General features: G+C 40.0%; 1 protein-coding gene and 1 long non-coding RNA gene across 4 annotated transcripts; both read left to right on the forward strand.

Moving 5' to 3' along the window:
- LOC111959687 (glutamate decarboxylase 1) lies at nt 1-16,311 on the forward strand. Of its 3 annotated transcripts, XM_023981446.2 has the most exons (17): nt 10-457; nt 1,605-1,685; nt 3,490-3,552; nt 5,660-5,800; nt 6,554-6,796; nt 6,965-7,055; nt 9,583-9,695; nt 9,843-9,958; nt 10,258-10,337; nt 10,422-10,476; nt 10,953-11,069; nt 11,218-11,282; nt 11,366-11,444; nt 13,478-13,627; nt 13,796-13,903; nt 15,111-15,200; nt 15,306-16,311. In XM_023981446.2, the coding sequence occupies exons 2-17, from the start codon at nt 1,610-1,612 to the stop codon at nt 15,477-15,479; spliced, it is 1,761 nt and encodes a 586-aa protein (XP_023837214.1). In that variant the 5' UTR covers nt 10-457; nt 1,605-1,609; the 3' UTR covers nt 15,480-16,311. The 3 variants fall into 3 exon arrangements, with proteins under 3 accessions (XP_023837216.1, XP_023837214.1, XP_023837215.1); XM_023981447.2 differs by lacking the exon at nt 3,490-3,552 and having other exon boundaries at nt 11-457; XM_023981448.2 differs by lacking the exons at nt 9,583-9,695; nt 9,843-9,958; nt 10,258-10,337; ... (6 more) ...; nt 15,111-15,200; nt 15,306-16,311 and adding an exon at nt 7,390-9,569 and having other exon boundaries at nt 1-457.
- A 63-nt stretch (nt 16,312-16,374) lies between these two features.
- Nucleotides 16,375-18,871, forward strand: LOC111959964 (uncharacterized). The gene is made up of 2 exons (XR_011474952.1): nt 16,375-16,883; nt 16,989-18,871. It is a non-coding gene; the product is annotated as an uncharacterized lncRNA (long non-coding RNA).
- Nucleotides 18,872-19,077: the final 206 nt, after the last annotated feature.

Genomic DNA, 19,077 nt, shown 5'->3' on the forward strand with positions numbered 1-19,077 from the left:
CGTAATGTGTTGCTCTGCTCGTAGGATCAAACTTCCCAAGTCCATGTTCGTGACCAGGATTCCAAATCGAGGTATATAGCTTCAAAGCCAATCAAGCACTTCCCAAAAGTCACGTTATAGCTGAAAGCGACACGATTCAGTGTACATTTGCAGACAAAGCGGATCTGTTCGATATTGGGTGGAAATATGCAGCACCAGAGGAGGTATTGGTGTGACTCATGCGTGCGTAGTAACGAATAAATAGGCAATGCACGCTCTAAATATCAGCAAATCAAACGTACCTCACCAAAAAGGTCACCGTGGATGGGATTTTGTAGACAATAGATATTCAAAACCCTGTGTTTCTTAGTGTCAAAAGCGCACCAGACGTTGCGTTGCCAAAGGACTTTATTTGATCTTCCTCGCATAGTTTTTATTTTGGACTCTACTTGGGTCACCTGTACCCATCCTCGGCACGGTAAGATGCTTTTTAACCGGGGATTATCATTTTACAACWGCAGGCGAAATCTTATTTGTTAATTGAAGCTTTATGATAAATTGACGTTTGAGATGCTCTAACAGGTGTTTTCAATTCTTTCACATGGTTTTGTAAAGTACATACAGAGAACAATACATGCTTTTCATGTTAATGTCTGTTTGCTGATTCTAAAGTTATTCGTGGTTTGAATTACATCTGTTGTGTCTGTATTCAACTACATTCAACTACAATCGAGCTATAACGGACGGTTTATTATTGTATGGGCATGGATTTTTCTTGAATTGACTTTGACCTGGATTAGGGTCATCATTATTTACAAATCATCTTCTTAATTAAGGAGTCACTATCCTGTTTGTCAATCAATTCTGTTGACATAGACTATTTTTGGTCATTGTTTATCAAATGAATACTTCATTTATCGGAGGTTTGACGGTTCACCTAACTTGCCTATATGATAAATCACCAGATGAGCTGTTATGGCATTTAGTTGATCATGAATTATCAAGGCTAATTCCATTTTGAATGATTTTTAGSCATAAACTTTTCATCAAGTCCTATTCATCAAAGGCAGATAAATATCAACCTCTCTGAAATCAAAGACACTTGCTGTGAGACCTCATTATCCACATTGACAGTAGACCAGGTTCTGAAATGCAATCGATTGGTGAGGATTCATTAGCATCTTTGTCGATGGCTATGGTTGATTTGATAAAGCCTAATGAAATGCATTGTGTTTATAGCCAACAAGTTATTTTGCCATAGGTTTTGACTTTCAAATCTGTATTGATTCAGGAAAAAAAATATGTGCAGCCTCAACCAACCTGTTAATTGATGTTTGAGAATAATTCTACCCTGGCTGCCAGACGACACGTGTCCTGACCCTTGCTTATTCACAGTTGTGGATTTCTGTCAGCGTTTGTATGACGGATCGATCTTAAAATATCCTATTGATACATTTCAAATATTTAGGCATATCATTATCTATAGCCTATATTGTATGTCTCCGACATCTATTCTTTCTCATCTCCTTACAGTTCATGTGACTTTTCATCTTGGATAAAATAGGAGCGGTTTCACAGAAATTGACAGTGCGCTTTGGAGTGAGGACTTTTGTAYTGTATTTTAGGAGTGATGGCGGCGTCTGCACCTTCCTCCTCTGGCGGGGAACCGGATCCCAACTCGACAAATTTACGACCACCAGGCACAAGTAGGTCCATCACAAATAAAACGCTATTTCAATTGTGCTATTTACTTTGTGAGCAATGCCATTAATCATTTCCATGGAGGAAAATAACTGTACACTACCATTCTAAATGCCACCCAACAAATCACCGCAGCATTGCATGCGCAGCGGACCTCCCGGCTTCATGCTTGATAGACGAATCTTGCTGTCAAAACTAAAAACACGAATCTTGCTGTCAAAACTTAAAACACGAACTGTCGGTATTGATAAAGACGAAAATCCCCAAAGAATTTAGCTTTATCTTTCAAAATAATATTACAGCCTACTTTAATTATTATTATTGTGTTATTTGCCTATTACTATTGTTATTTATTAGGCTTTTATTAGATTACTATTGCATTTCAGAAAGAAGTAGGTTCTATTTTTTTCTGTGGATTTCTTCCGCCCTGTTTGAAAAGTGAGAGTGAGTGATGTTTAGGGGGTAATTATGCGCAAAGTAGGGTTAATTGTAGCCACACTAAAGCCCCGTTTATACCTGGTTSTAACTTGCTTCCTTTGCCTTGATCTTTTCCCATTCTGATTGTTGTGCCCACATTTTTAGACAGGTGTAGACAATGAAAAGACACATTGGGATCTGATCGTGATCAGATAATCCTGCCCACCTCCGGTTGTAGTCATGCACGCATTGTGTCTGAATATCTTACACGTGTAGACAGATCTTGCCATAGAAACCATTTAAATCATTATTTTGCATAATTTGCATAAAGGAAGGGACCAGGAAATCTCGTTACAATGTAGACACAGTGGGCAGATAACGGACACATTTTAATACCATGTGTAGACACATTTCTGGAAATGTGGGCACAATCAGAATGTATACAAGATCAGGACAAAGGACTCATGTTAGCACCAGGTATAAACTGGGCTTAAATTGGCCCTAATAGCGTGTGTTCAAGCGCCTTATTGTAACCTCCATCAGCTGAGGGGGGGTGTAGCCCAGGATGTAGAGATGTACTGCAGGCAACATCTCTACCTCAATACTCTTCATTATCCAAGCGATATTGATGAAAAACACATAATATATAGCCGACATCCCAATTAGTCATCCAAGCACATTCCAATTTTGTTGCAAAGTTTGCCATAAATGGCATATTTTCCTTAGGCCTACACACAATCATAAAGCTCTGATTTGATATTGACCACACCCCAGTGTAAATTATGCATTTGCAAAGGTAAACGATTAAGCTACGCAATTTAAAATGAWGTCAGATCAGATGTATTCAAATAGAAAAACTGCCCCTCCGTTTTTCTCAGGGGATTTAGTCAATGCTGGATTTGCTTGCCAAACTGTGCTTGCTTTGTCGCTTGTTGGTTTTCCAAAACCATTAGACTGGTATCATGCCAGTATTACATGCAGACATGTGGAACTTGCTTTTTGTCTGTGTCTCAATTGACATCGATGCATGATTTACACGAAACCCCGAATCACGTACGTGGATCTCAAGCCTATTCCGCTCATAATTGGCCCTGTTAGGCTATTTGTCAATATACACGTCATATTTCAGATCTTTCTGTTGCCTTTGTATTTTCTTTCATGAGTGAAACCTTGACGTAGATTCTGGTCCAGAATTCTGTGAATCTGTGTGGAGCTGTCTGCCCCTTGTCCCTTTCACTGGCCTCTAACAAAATTMTTCAATTCCTAGACCTAGACTGCTGTTTCATCAACATTTCCCCACCCATCGCTTTGAGTTTGTAATTATTTTAGCAGAAATAATGCCCTTGAGGCCTAATGTAAGGGCCCTCTCAATAGTTTTCAAAACTATTTTAGGCTATGACGCTTGGTGTGGAGTTGCTCATGGATGTACTAGAAAATTGGGAATGAAGATATGTGGTAAGTTTGCTATTTTCATGTCATGTATTTAATGTTCATGTTTAGGCTATATTGTTCCAAAGTTTTTCTCAAKAAAAAAATATCATAGTTTGCCTATGTTGCATATTTTAAGTGTTGTTCAACGCTGAGCAAGCAGACCTTTCTCATATCTGAGGAATATGGGCTATGTTGGTCTGAAACACAAAGACTGCAGACTGGGTGGCTGTGGTTACGGGCTTCTGCCCCTTTCTGTTTTCTCTTGTCGCATGAGTGGGTTTTCATGATGAAAGGATGATTATGTCCATAATGATTATTACCACGGAATTTATAGTGACAAACCTATTTTTTTATGAATATGAAAAGCAGTTTGAAAAACTGCAGAGACCACAGGCCTAGCTATTGGTCCAGAAATAAATATAAATGTCTACATTGTCGTCTAAAAATGGAAGATGAGCTTTCTTTAGTCTTGCATATCTTTTCAATATGAGTGTCTGTTTTCTTACCCAGCTATTACATTTTTGAATTCGTAGGCCCTAAAAAAAATCGTGCTCTTGCGCCCTCCCATGGCGTACTTGAGAAATACAATTCTCCCTTTGCCGATGTGTAATGACCTTGGAATACACAATTAGCCAACTAACTAACTGTAGGTTATTCAACCCCCTTCAATTTTGGGGGTTAATTTAGAATAAACATGAACATATACAGTGGAGTTTACTACATTAATTGTAGTAGGCCTAATCAACTAGTATGGTAGGCTACTTACTGTCTTTATTTTTGCTTGGCCATACCTTTGTCTTTGTCTTAATATATCTCGGTAGCCTATAGTTTTATAACTGAGCGGGTGTCATTCATTAAAGGTATAGCCTATTTGGAGGAATGGTTGGTATCGGTCCTTATCATGAGAGCTCATCTGAAGAGAAAAGATGAACGAGACGCGCCTGAAATCGTAATTCGTCAAGGTTCTGTTTAACAGAGATAGCGCTGTCAGTCAGTCTTCTGCTCCACAATACGAACCGATTAAGTGGAAGCAAAATGCCTTAGCCCTATCTGATATGGCCAAGCGTTGGGTCAGTTATTGTTCCATCAGGGCAAGTTTAATGTTTTAATGCGATGTTGATGCAATTGTTACGTTTTGGTTTTATCTGATTCACTCCGGTTATAGGCCTATTGGCACTTTTCATCTCTKTTTTTTAAGTGCAATGATATTGGTCTAAAAACATCATAAACTTTCCATTTTGCTTGACCAAGTGAAATGTTGGTTTTATGTTGGTTATATATGACTTCACGTGAGACAGAAGCAAGCTTGTTCAGACTATAGTCTAACATCTCCTTTTTTGAAAGTGAAATAATAAAAAAAAACATTATATTACATGATATAAACGAAATAAAATGAAATAAAACCAACTTTGATMTTTTGATATACTTTTATGTACTTTTATTTATTACTCCAAAGGGTGTGGGCTATGGCATATAATTGGGTTTCACATCTTATAGGGCTAGATATATTATCTGAAATATTGCGTTATTTATAGTAAAATAAGATCACATTGCAGGATTYTTTATGATTAATAATCTCAGCAGGAGATTTGGAAAATGTGTTATTTTTAGAAGGGCCAATCTAGAAATCAGATTAGGTTTGGGAGAAATTGGTAGGCTAAATAAGATTTGAGTTAATGTGGTGTTCTCCACGGGCCTATGAGCAGATAGGCTATAAAATGTCCCATATATCATCACAGCCCAGTCCAACTATTAGATCTGCCTTCGGGCTTTAATGACATCGGTTCATTGTGTGCTCTTCCCTGCTTACTGAAGTGGAATCTCTCGGAGGGACTTAATACGAATGTACATACACTAAATTACGGATATTTGTTTTTGCTTGGCTGGATTTTCGTGCTGATGTCACGGGGCTCAAGCTCCCACTGACTGTTCCTCCCATAAATAGGCTTCCATGGACAGGATGGGAATTAGGCTACCTCAAAACTAGCCTACATCACAGCATTGTCAGTTCAACCAGTGAGAGTAGTTTAGGCATTTGTTTTGTGTTAAAAGGGTGTCATCAAAATGTTTGGGATTGGGAGTGATGATAGTAATCCCTCATTTGAATCCTCTGCCCCTTGCAACAATTTAGGATTTTTGCAGAAGAACAATAACCTCGAGGAGAAGATTAGTTCCTTCAAGGAAAGATCGTCTAAGGACCTGCTTGATAACAGCGACAGGGATTCCCGTTTCAGACGCACGGAGACGGACTTTTCCAATCTGTTTGCTAGAGGTAATTGGCCGAGTTATTTCCATTATGGGAAATATAGGCCTATCAATCAAAATTATCAAAATTGTGTAGGGATCTTGTTAATGTTCGTTTTGTGCAGTTGTTTTACAATAAATGGAAAATGAGTCAACTTGAAAACGTTAATTATCTTACTGATGCGAAGATAAGCCTGATTTCATCTGATTTGAAAATACTGATTTACCAAATCTTTATCATCTGTCTAAATCTCAGTTATTTCTTTCGGTTTATTGATATTTCACGACATTAAGGACAATACACATATCACAGTTCAGGGGAAGTGTTTAAAACACATATTGAGAAAAATAATACAAAAAACTGAAATCATTAGGCTGTTGGTCATTGAAATTGAATTGATTGCTATGTCTATTTAAAATTTATATTCACCATTTGTTTGACCATAATAACCTTCTAGATCAATTTGTAAGTGGCTGAAAAATAGCCTAGGTTACTCAGGGACACTCACTGGAGAAATAGCAAAAATAGTAATTCATTTGTTGCTAAAAAATGACTTTCTAATTGATACAATTTATACCAGCTTTAGAGAAGAAACTAAAATACATAGTTTTCTAGGAGTTGGGAAGTAGAATGAAGTCATGACAAATTCTACAGAAGATTGTGAAAGTGACCTCTTCAAACACACTTAAGTGATGACGGAGGCCAACAAAAGGGATTGATTGATTTTTTCGAAAACGAGAAAAAMCGAAAATATCAACATGCTTCAATTTCTCACGCTAGATTTATTACCAGCCAAAAACGGAGAGGAGCCAACCATGCAGTTCTTGTTGGAGGTGGTGGATATTCTCACAAACTACGTCCGGAAGACCTTCGACAGATCCACCAAGGTCCTGGACTTCCACCACCCCCACCAGCTGCTGGAGGGCATGGAGGGCTTCAACCTGGAGCTGTCCGACCAGCCTGAGTCTCTGGAGCAGATCCTGGTGGACTGCAGGGATACCCTGAAATATGGAGTGAGAACAGGTGAGGACAGAGAAGACCGAGGAGGCATGAAACAGAGCTAACCCTCAGCATAACAAATACTCCCATTTGTCTACAATGTGGTTCAGTGATAACAGATAATCCCATAGTTAAATGATGAAACYTTCATGAGAAATGTATTAACGACAAATGGTGTTGTCTTCCTCCTAGGTCACCCCAGGTTTTTCAATCAGTTATCCACTGGTTTAGACATCATTGGGTTAGCAGGAGAATGGCTCACCTCCACTGCAAACACTAACATGTGAGTGGTCTTTATGTCCCCCAGTTATTACACACTTATGATACATTTAAATATGTTTATTATCAAAAGTCACAGGATCCTCAAATATTGTAAATATATGTACAGTATATCAGTTACTAAAGTCCTCTTGATTTTGTGCAAAATGTCATGTGAACAATGTGCCTAAACCAATGATCTTAGTTAGAGTGACATAACATAGCTCTCGGGTTTAGGCTGGGATTGTGATAAAGGGGTTGATAGATCTAATTTAGCAGTGAGTGGATTTCCTTTGGGTGAATGTAAGTCTGGCACTCAAGAAAAATGACGTTTCCTACCATTTTTCAAATGGCCTTAGAAGATTCTGGTCGAAGATGAAGATCAGTAGAAGTGACATAATTGGGGCCCTTGATGAGCTTCTAAATGAAGGATCCTGAGGGTGCTCTCCGAGCCGCCACTTAAGCGAGTCAAGTGTGACATGGCAAGCATGAAGAGGGGAGATGGGAAGTAGTCATCTGTTGTTTGCTGTGTTATTGTTGTTGACAAACAATGTGGCTGTAGTCATATAATACAGCCCTGCAGGAAAATGTAATTGCATATTGATTAGCAATTGAATGTTACATGGAGCGGTTGTTTTATGCAACACTCTTTGGATCAGAGATAATGGTAGCACAACAGAATGAGATTCTCCCTTGAGATCTGCTGCAGAAATGTGAACAACAGACATAGTGATATTGCTTTTTCAGTGGGAAAGGCAATCTGGAAGAGACAGCATTATGATACACCAGGTGTCCAGGGACTTGTCCAAGATAAAAGTTGATGCTTCACTGACCATTGGCTATTGTTGACTGGTACACCGAGATTATCAGCTGAGGCTGCCGAGCCATTTAAGGCCCTGGCCAGAGTGTATCACCTGCTGTAACATGTTGATCTTGTCTATGATGTCAGCCTAAAACCAGTCAGGGCATTGTAAAACCATCATAACAAAACAACAACAAAAAACACTGTACGGAAAATGCTGCAGCCTAAGCACTGATGAAACATAGCATTTCTGCGTGGTAAGAGCCAGAGTCTTCTGTGTGGTCATGGTGTTGTCATTCCTATTTAAAAACAGCAAATAAATACAAGCTGACCACCAAGGCTGAGGCTCTTCATGTCAAGGATTCATTCGTTTTGCCTGGCCCCTGGCTTAATAAAAGGTTTCAACCCTCTCCTGATTTAGCTTTCTATTTATTGTAATCTCCAAAGGATTTCCCCCACTGTTTTGAAGAGTCTTTAGTTTRTCAAGCTCATTGATGTGATGCTGAAGAGTGTTCTGGGGAGAGTGTTAGCCCGCGTGCTGCATGGCAACACTACTGTAGACAAATTGAATCAGAGGGCTCTGACTGCATACATATTTGTTATATGCATGAGCTAATTACTGCATCATCATTAATTACACTTATTGATTGACACTAATTGGTTGACAATCATGTCACAGGGCTATCATCAGGATTAGTCTACACGAGTGAGCGAGCGGAAAATTAATTTGGGACATAACTCATAACTTTTTTTTCTTTTTTTTAACGTTGTTACTGGATGTGCCAGCAAGAGAAGTAAAACATATGTGMTGTGTGTATGGCACAGTGTGAATCACTGTATTGTCCCTCTAATGCATTGACTTTCATTGCATGAATAGACAGGCAGTGCAATTAGGAGAGCATTGGTCAGTACATAGTGAAGATAGATGAGCTACTGTGGTCGGGCATCCATTTAGTTCTACATTGATATCGCACTACCCCGGAGGGAATTCTGTAACATGTTCTAATGATGTGGAAACAACCCTTTATTTTGCAATCGTTGATTGCGTTGTATTAACATGACTGTAATCCTATCCTTCCTATTGTAAAGGTGAAACGACCATTCTTCCATCATTACTCTCAGAGAGATGGGCCTCAAGTGTAATATACTGTAATGTATTAAAAACACATTCAAAACAAGCTCAGTGGAAGCTGGCCTCCAGRCAACCCTCAGACACGAAGACAACGGCATTCTCACTGTGCTACATCCCATTTCTAGCCTCTTCTTCTTGCTAACTCAGAGGCAAGAGCTCCCTCTTAGTGGCATATTCTTAATGGACTTCCGCCGATGTGACATGCATGTTCTTTCTCATTCCACTGCAACAAATGGTATCCCTAACACAATGTGACAGAGCTATCATTGAACCGTGGCTGCGTTAAAAGTAGTATGCRCGTTCCGTGCTTTCTCTGGCTTCAAAGTGCCACTGCTCAATATACACTATGATAAACACATGTAATGACAATTCAAGAACACAACAAACTAAAAACCAATTATGTAAAAAAWAAAAWAAAAAAWKWGCTACAATTATTGGCTSTTATTACTATGGTGATTCATTATCTTGTGGATTTTTCCACCTGCCTTCATTGATTCTGCTTATGTCAATATAGACAATGTAAATATGAGAAACAAATGGCAATAGGAGAGTTCAAGACCAATGATAGAATGGATTTCTATTGGTAGGGGGTAACTGGAGACAGGTGCTCTGTTTCAGGTTCACCTATGAGATCGCTCCAGTCTTTGTGCTCATGGAACAGCTGACGCTGAAGAAGATGAGGGAGATCATTGGCTGGCCTGATGGAGAGGGCGATGGGATATTCTCACCAGGTGAAGCCGATGTTGATCAACAGTTGTCAATTCATCCATGCCTTGAGAATCTGAGATGGGAATAAACCCACTGTTACAGATGAATATTCCAAAACTTCCGATAATAGAATGCAGWTTAGTGAAGGATTGTGTGCAACGTCTGTGCAGGTGGAGCGATATCCAACATGTACAGTGTGATGACCGCCCGCTACAAGTTCTTCCCTGAAGTCAAGACCAAAGGCATGACTGCTGCYCCCAGACTGGTGCTCTTCACCTCAGAGCATGTAAGCCTCCTACAGTCTCCTCATAACATCTGATTATAACATGCATTTTCACATCACAATATAGCTCCAGTCTCAGAAACAGTATTATGTGACCAAAACAAAGTCTTAGTGTTTCTTATTGTGTCACTCCTCGATTGACCCTGTCTATTCTGTGTGAAGAGTTCATGGCATGCCTRATTCAAAGCTACAAAATGTCCCTCATTGAAACAGATTAAAACAATTGGACGGTACAGCTGACTGTATCTCTGCCCTCAGCTGATAGGCTAGTAGTCTAATGCCATGGTCATGTGTTTTGACAGAGTCACTACTCTATAAAGAAAGCCAGTGCTGCTCTGGGCTTTGGAACAGAAAACCTGATCCTGTTGAGCACAGATGAGAGGTTTGTGGATGCATGTCCAATACACTGCACTGTATGAAACAACCCAATGAAAACCTGCCTTTGACTGTCTGTTTGCTTCTCTAGAGGGAGAGTCATTCCTGCTGATTTGGAAGCCAAGGTCATCGATGCCAAGGCGCGGGTGAGTTTCAAACTGTCAGACAATCAACTTCAAATTGTGGATTCGTTCTCCCTGAAGACATTAATTCACTTCTGTTTGTTTCTGCACTGAAACGGAATTCTTATGAGAACAGCTGCCTAATATGAATCCGGAATAGTCCGGTCGTTATTTGTTTACAAAACTAAAACATGTCTACTTTCATTTTAGGGTTAGTGCTTATGCCTCCTCAAATATTATCTTACCCACTGCTACTAGTTCCAAAGTACAGTCTCCCGAAGCTAATTCCGTTAGAGGAGGGAGGTGATAGCAGGCTCTCCGAATGGGTGTGCAGTTCTGCTGTGACAAAGGCTTGCCAAGAGAAATAGTCAAATGTCTGTGAATTCTGCTCWAACCAATATATGTTCAGTCAAATATGACAGAAACTGAAGAATGCAAGCATTTCAATTCACTGCAATAATGTAAGAACCCATATTMATTCTGATGGGTTATGCTTGCAGGGTTGTGTCCCAATGTTCGTGAATGCTACAGCTGGTTCCACAGTGTATGGAGCGTTCGACCCCATCCATGAGATTGCCGACATCTGCGAGAAATACAACATGTGGCTACATGTTGATGTAAGTGCATCTTCCTACTATGAGTACAGGAAGGTTATTGTGATATTGATAATTTCAGGGTTGATTGCAATACATTTTCAGGTTTAGTTTAAACATATCAGCCATTTTCAGGTCCTTATCCTCAAAACAAACCGTTGTTTTTGTTCAGGGTGCATGGGGAGGAGGCCTACTGATGTCCAGGAAGCACAGGCACAAGCTGCGTGGCGTGGAGAGGTAGGCTACAGCCCTGACAATGGTCTCACACACACACATTGGTGACTGTGGCCTGTCTTACAGCCTGTGTTCCATGTTTACAGGGCCAAYTCAGTCACCTGGAACCCTCACAAGATGATGGGTGTGCCACTGCAGTGCTCTGCCATTCTGGTCAGAGAGAGGGTACGAGCAATTACTGACTGATGAGTTTTCACTTATGGTGTATGATTAGCAACGGTCATCGAAATTGTAGTCAACGCAACAATTGGACAATGGATAAAGATACTTMAAACTTTTTGAATTTCTATAATCCATCAGATATTGACTGAATTATAGCACATAAAACATTTTAATAGCACAGACAAATAATGGATGGAGTTCAGGGATTTTGGTGGGAATTCAAGCTATTCAATTTATTGTGAAATTATATTTKTTTCTTCTTAGAATGCACGCATACATACATTTTCTTATTGCATCAGTTATTTTTTATTTTGTTTTCAAATAAAGAAAAYGTTATGTGCCTCATTTGCATAAATACAGCAGGTGTTTTTGCATATATGAACACATTAACATAAAGGGGTGGAACAGGGCTGAAACCACCAAACACTTACTCTGTCTACCCTATACCGCCACTCACCTACACTGTCTAGACTGCCTCATTTAATTACTGTTGTTGTCACGTTCTCTTGCACAATTCACTGTTTTAATAGCAGGATACCCTCTGATAAAACATCTACAGGCTTGGCTCTAGATTACACCTATCTATACATACTTCACATTGTKTGCGAGATCAGACATAATATCACTATAATCCGAGTGCTCATTTTTGGAAGTTGCGTTCATTTCAGCGCATCTCATTTCTATTMAACTGTATTAAATTATTACTTTTYTCAAATCCACAAAAAATGAACACTCATCAAAATAAAGTTAGCTTTCTTCTCTTTCTAGTGATGTAAGTGTCGAGATGGTGGGTTAAATCCCCGACGAAGCTTCAGCGTTCTTATAGATTCAAAGGAAAGCCAATGTACASYGCCTTCGGAAAGTATTCAGACCCCTTGACTTTTTCCACATTTTGTTAGGTTAAAATAAAGACTTATTCTAAAATTGATTAAATCGTTTTTTCCCCTCGTCAATCTACACATAATACCGCATAATGACCACACAAAAACAGGTTTGTAGACATTTTTGCTAATTTATAAAAATACAAAAATAGAAATATCACATTACTCAGTACTTTGTTGAAGCACCTTTGGCAGCAATTAAATCCTAGAGTCTTTTTGGGTATGATGCTACAAGCTTGGCACATCTGTATTTGGGGAGTTTCTCCCATTCTTCTCTGCAGATTCTCTCAAGCTCTGTCAGGTTGGATGGGGAGCGTTGCTGCACAGCTATTTTCAGGTCTCTCCAGAGATGTTCGTCGGGTTCAAGTCCAGGCTCTGGCAGGGCCACTCAAGGATATTTAGAGACTTGTCCCAAAGCGACTCCTGCGTTGTCTTGGCTGTGTGCTTAGGGTCATTGTCCTGTTGGAAGGTGAACCTTCACCCTAGTCTGAGGTCCTGAGCGCTCTGGAGCAGGTTTTCATCAAGGATCTCTCTGTACTTTGCTCCGTTCAGCTTTTGGAAACAGGATGCACCTGAGCTCAACTTCGAGTCCCATAGCAAAGGGTCTGAATACTTATGTAAATATTGTACAAACACTTCTAAAAACCTGTTTTCGCTTTGTCATTACGGGSTATTGTGTGTAGATTGCAKAGGATTTTTTTTATTTAATCCATTTTAGAATAAGGCTGTAAAGTAACAAAATATGGAAAAAGTCAAGGGGTCTGAATACTTTCTGAAGGCGCTGTATTCCATTGAGCYCATTTCAGCCARTGTTTGATCAGGCCATTACAAACATTTTAGCGGCCGTAACGTTAACGGGAAAAAACGATAGGCTATGAAAGAGTCGCAGGAGTAAAAAAAAAAAAAAGCAATCTAGCCAGATTTAAGTGACAAGTGGATTTTTCAACCCTCAAACACRGGAAATAGATGTCTGAAAAAGACAGATCCTTAGGTGGGCGGGGCATGCGCCCTATTAGTGTATGCCGTGAAATACTCAAGTTATGTCACAAGTCAGAGATCTGGCATACTATACATATGAAAACAGCCCAGTTTGAAGGCACCATTGAACTCTAAGTATCTGCCTCTCGCCTTTAACCACACCATTGATCTTTACAGGGAGTTTTATCAGGCTGCAACTCAATGTGTGCTGGCTACCTCTTCCAACCTGACAAACAGTACGATGTATCGTACGACACGGGGGATAAGGCCATCCAGTGTGGACGACACGTAGATATCTTCAAATTCTGGCTCATGTGGAAAGCAAAGGTATGTGCACATATCTCCCCAAGCTTTTGTTCTAATACTAAATCTGTCTATATTATGTTAAGCATGTGATAGGGATTGATCTTGGATGCTGATCTTGTACCAGGTAACAAAAAAAAAGACAAATGTTTGATATTCATTCTCTGTCTATGTATATTTCCGCTCCAACAGGGAACAATAGGGTTTGAACACCACATCGACAAGTGCTTGGACCTCTCGCATTATCTCTATACTAAAATCAGGGACCGTGAGGGCTATCAGATGGTGTTCGAGGGAGAGGTGAGATTGATCACACTGCGTTTTCTACTCTGTTTCCAAAGATAGTAATATCTTCCAATGGATTACCCTAAACACCAGAGATATCGGGAATATCTGATATCCGATGAGTCAGAAGTMATTAACTGAGGTGCCCAAAAGGGCTCTGAGCAACACAATGTAGTGAGGCAGGCCTGCCTGAGGTGGCGCTATGCTTTAGAATCCTCAGTTGAACTCCTTGTGGATTTATGAATTTACAGATGTGGGATCTTAAATTTGACCGGCTTTGTCGGGAGTAAAATAATCATAATATTCACAGAAAAGTGATCATTTCTTACAGGAAATGAGTTTTGATAGGCTACAGTAGGCTATAGTTAAGGTGTAGCCTATGGCTCCATTTTGGATACACTTGTATGTCGTTATGGAGACCAATATTGATGTTGTGTAATTTGATTATAGTTTCTTGGGTACTTCTTACCCCTTTTCCTCCACAATTTCATGATATCCAATTGGTAGTTAGAGTCTTGTCCCATCGCTGCAACTCGCGTTCAGACTCGAGAGAGAGGCGAAGGTCGAGAGCCATGCATCTTCCGAAACACGACCCTGCCAAGCCGCACTGCTTCTTGACACACTGCTCGCTTAACCCGGAAGCCAGCCGCACCAATGTGTCGGAAGAAACACCATACAACTGGCRACCGAAGTCAGCGTGCATGCACCCGGCCCGCCACAAGGAGTCGCTAGACCGCAATGGGACATGGACATCTCGGCCGGCYAAACCCTCCCCTAACCCGGATGACGCTGGGCCAATTGTGCGCTGCCTCATGGGTCTCCCAGTCGTGGCTGGCTGCGAAACAGCCTGGGATCAAACCTGGGTCTATAGTGACGCCTCAAACACTGTGATGCAGTGCCTTAGACCGCTGTGCCACTCGGGAGGCCCCCGATCTTGTGTTATTAAGATATATAAAATGGCTGTTGTTGATGTCGGAGTAGTAGGACATTTATTCTGTCTGGTACTTTAAAGAGAACTGTGGGTTTTCAGTGAATTTATGTAAATTACGAGGCTAATTTGAATATCAGCGACAACAGACTAATCAAATTAAGAAACAACATCTGTACCTTACATAGCCTCAGGTCTTTATTTGGCCTCTTACTGAGGTTGGTACTTCTTCTTCAGACCATCCATTGAGTTAAGACACTGACAAACAATGTGGTCTCCGTTTTCTTTCCACAGCCCCAGCACACGAATGTCTGCTTCTGGTACCTTCCGCCAGGCATTCGTGACATGCCCGATGGTCAAGAGAGGCGGGACAGGTTGCATAAGGTAAGGACTCGTCAGCTTTGGTCTATAAAGACTATATTTTGTATTCACATGAGACAGCACTAACCTACTGTATATTTCTCTGATTTGTTCTTGTCTCTAAACCAGGTGGCGCCCAAGATCAAGGCGTTGATGATGGAGTCTGGAACTACCATGGTGGGCTACCAGCCTCAGGGAGACAAGGTCAACTTCTTCCGCATGGTCATCTCCAATCCTGCCGCCACCAGGTCAGATATCGACTTCTTGACCGATGAGATTGAGAGACTGGGGCATGACTTGTAAGGGCCACGCTCAGTAGGAGGATGTTGCCCTTTGACCTTTCCGTCTCAGCTTTGTCATGTCCAGCTCGAAAAAGACCCTGAACTACAGCAAGCTTCATATTCCTGTTGTCTCTTGACCAATCATGTAGGACTTTGAAACTTCAGCTGCTTGTAGGACTTTTTTTAGGTAAGCTGTGATCCGTCTCATGTGTTTCCTGTCTGTTCTGTCTTTTAGCAGTGACTATGCCATTGTTAGATTTRACTATAACTATTGTACAGTATAGCCTACATAAGAGAATACATATTCACATCCTGAGTGACCTTGAGAGATCTTTTTCAGTAGGAGACAGAGCACAATGCAAAGGACCTCATGGCATGGATGTATACAGTATTGTAATATACTGTATATATACAGTATACCTAGATATATACAATATATTATAATGTACTGACTATTGGTGCTGTGTGTTATCCATGTAATTATTAGGCCAGATGCACCATATGAAACACTACATTATATCGTGGCTGCTCTTCCCCTTTCATATTAAGTAGAGGGAATATAACACAGTCATTGTAACAGGTACTGTATTCTGTTGCTGCATTTTTAGAGATAATGAATTTTGTGAAGATTGTGTATAGTATTGTTACATTGCTTTTGTGGCAAATACATATGTCCTAGTTTTTCAGTAACACATGTTCCAATGATTATAAAAACACAAAATATACATATTTAATAGACAAATCACTTTATTTATATCAAGAAAGTATGTGTGAAATAGTTATCTATTCCATTTGTAATGTGTCCTTACTTATATTTTGAAACAGTACTGTATATTACCCGAATGTTTTGAATAATGATATTAAAGGTATTTTAGTGNAAACCCTCCCCTAACCCGGATGACGCTGGGCCAATTGTGCGCTGCCTCATGGGTCTCCCAGTCGTGGCTGGCTGCGAAACAGCCTGGGATCAAACCTGGGTCTATAGTGACGCCTCAAACACTGTGATGCAGTGCCTTAGACCGCTGTGCCACTCGGGAGGCCCCCGATCTTGTGTTATTAAGATATATAAAATGGCTGTTGTTGATGTCGGAGTAGTAGGACATTTATTCTGTCTGGTACTTTAAAGAGAACTGTGGGTTTTCAGTGAATTTATGTAAATTACGAGGCTAATTTGAATATCAGCGACAACAGACTAATCAAATTAAGAAACAACATCTGTACCTTACATAGCCTCAGGTCTTTATTTGGCCTCTTACTGAGGTTGGTACTTCTTCTTCAGACCATCCATTGAGTTAAGACACTGACAAACAATGTGGTCTCCGTTTTCTTTCCACAGCCCCAGCACACGAATGTCTGCTTCTGGTACCTTCCGCCAGGCATTCGTGACATGCCCGATGGTCAAGAGAGGCGGGACAGGTTGCATAAGGTAAGGACTCGTCAGCTTTGGTCTATAAAGACTATATTTTGTATTCACATGAGACAGCACTAACCTACTGTATATTTCTCTGATTTGTTCTTGTCTCTAAACCAGGTGGCGCCCAAGATCAAGGCGTTGATGATGGAGTCTGGAACTACCATGGTGGGCTACCAGCCTCAGGGAGACAAGGTCAACTTCTTCCGCATGGTCATCTCCAATCCTGCCGCCACCAGGTCAGATATCGACTTCTTGACCGATGAGATTGAGAGACTGGGGCATGACTTGTAAGGGCCACGCTCAGTAGGAGGATGTTGCCCTTTGACCTTTCCGTCTCAGCTTTGTCATGTCCAGCTCGAAAAAGACCCTGAACTACAGCAAGCTTCATATTCCTGTTGTCTCTTGACCAATCATGTAGGACTTTGAAACTTCAGCTGCTTGTAGGACTTTTTTTAGGTAAGCTGTGATCCGTCTCATGTGTTTCCTGTCTGTTCTGTCTTTTAGCAGTGACTATGCCATTGTTAGATTTRACTATAACTATTGTACAGTATAGCCTACATAAGAGAATACATATTCACATCCTGAGTGACCTTGAGAGATCTTTTTCAGTAGGAGACAGAGCACAATGCAAAGGACCTCATGGCATGGATGTATACAGTATTGTAATATACTGTATATATACAGTATACCTAGATATATACAATATATTATAATGTACTGACTATTGGTGCTGTGTGTTATCCATGTAATTATTAGGCCAGATGCACCATATGAAACACTACATTATATCGTGGCTGCTCTTCCCCTTTCATATTAAGTAGAGGGAATATAACACAGTCATTGTAACAGGTACTGTATTCTGTTGCTGCATTTTTAGAGATAATGAATTTTGTGAAGATTGTGTATAGTATTGTTACATTGCTTTTGTGGCAAATACATATGTCCTAGTTTTTCAGTAACACATGTTCCAATGATTATAAAAACACAAAATATACATATTTAATAGACAAATCACTTTATTTATATCAAGAAAGTATATGTGTGAAATAGTTATCTATTCCATTTGTAATGTGTCCTTACTTATATTTTGAAACAGTACTGTATATTACCCGAATGTTTTGAATAATGATATTAAAGGTATTTTAGTGTATTTGTGAACCAAAGAAGGGTATACTTACAAATATATATATATATAAATACAGCCCTTAATATAACTAATAGATGGATTAAGATATTTCTATAGTAATATGTAACTCAGTCACCACCCTTAACCTTAGTGCATTCTATGTTGGCATTCTATGTTGTGTAAATGTAATATGTGTTTGTGAATCACACTGACTGAATGTTATAACGTCACGACTAGCTGTGGGAGGGAAGCTGAGCTCCGTCAGCAGATTTGCTGGTGTTTTGTTTAGTGAGAAGCACAATGCTAAACTATCTGGGGAAATATTTGACCCTAGGGACAAAGGATTGTTTCTATTTTAACAGTTGCACACTGTAGAGCGTTTACTCTGTTTTGAAGTATTTCACTTCACGAAGGGGGCCRTTTAATGAAATATATCTTACCTTTCAAATCTATAAACTATGTCATGGATTTTTTTTATTTATTTATTTTTTTTTTTTTTTTACATGATCCACATGTGCACAGTTTTATCCTGTGAGAATCGACGTGTTGTAAAAGACCAATTGTTTGTCATTGAGATGTTGATTTAAACAAAACAAATGTACAGTTATGATGATGATTCTGTTGTTTGCGTGATAAGATACGTTGAATATGTTCCTCAGTGTGATGGATGTCCCCTGTCGAGGTAGACACTTTCACCTCATAMCACGTGCAGCGCATTGCTGTCCTATTTACAGCAGAAACAAAAATCTCAGCTTTAAAAAGAAAAATGTGGGGGCATGTTTTTGCCTGTTCTTTGTTAATGAGGTCCAATGATCATCTGCTACGCATCCGCACTGTTGAAATAAATCTGTGGCTGTGAGTGTGCTCGACTTGAGTGAAATGGCTTGCTGTTTTTCATACCCWACTGTGGTCTTCCTATAGTTCCCTCTGAGGTCCTGTTTTTTGGTGGCTGAAATAAGAAAAGCCTTTAGGTGACAGACCTGCCTTTATGGACTCAGGTCAGCCATGGGGAACAGCAATGATGTGAGAGCAACTTGGAGCTGATTGACCTCAGAAGACACTCGGCCTTTGCTACCCACC

The sequence above is a fragment of the Salvelinus sp. IW2-2015 genome, linkage group LG36, assembly GCF_002910315.2.
Source record: "Salvelinus sp. IW2-2015 linkage group LG36, ASM291031v2, whole genome shotgun sequence".
In the NCBI taxonomy this organism is placed as follows: Eukaryota; Metazoa; Chordata; class Actinopteri; order Salmoniformes; family Salmonidae; genus Salvelinus; species Salvelinus sp. IW2-2015.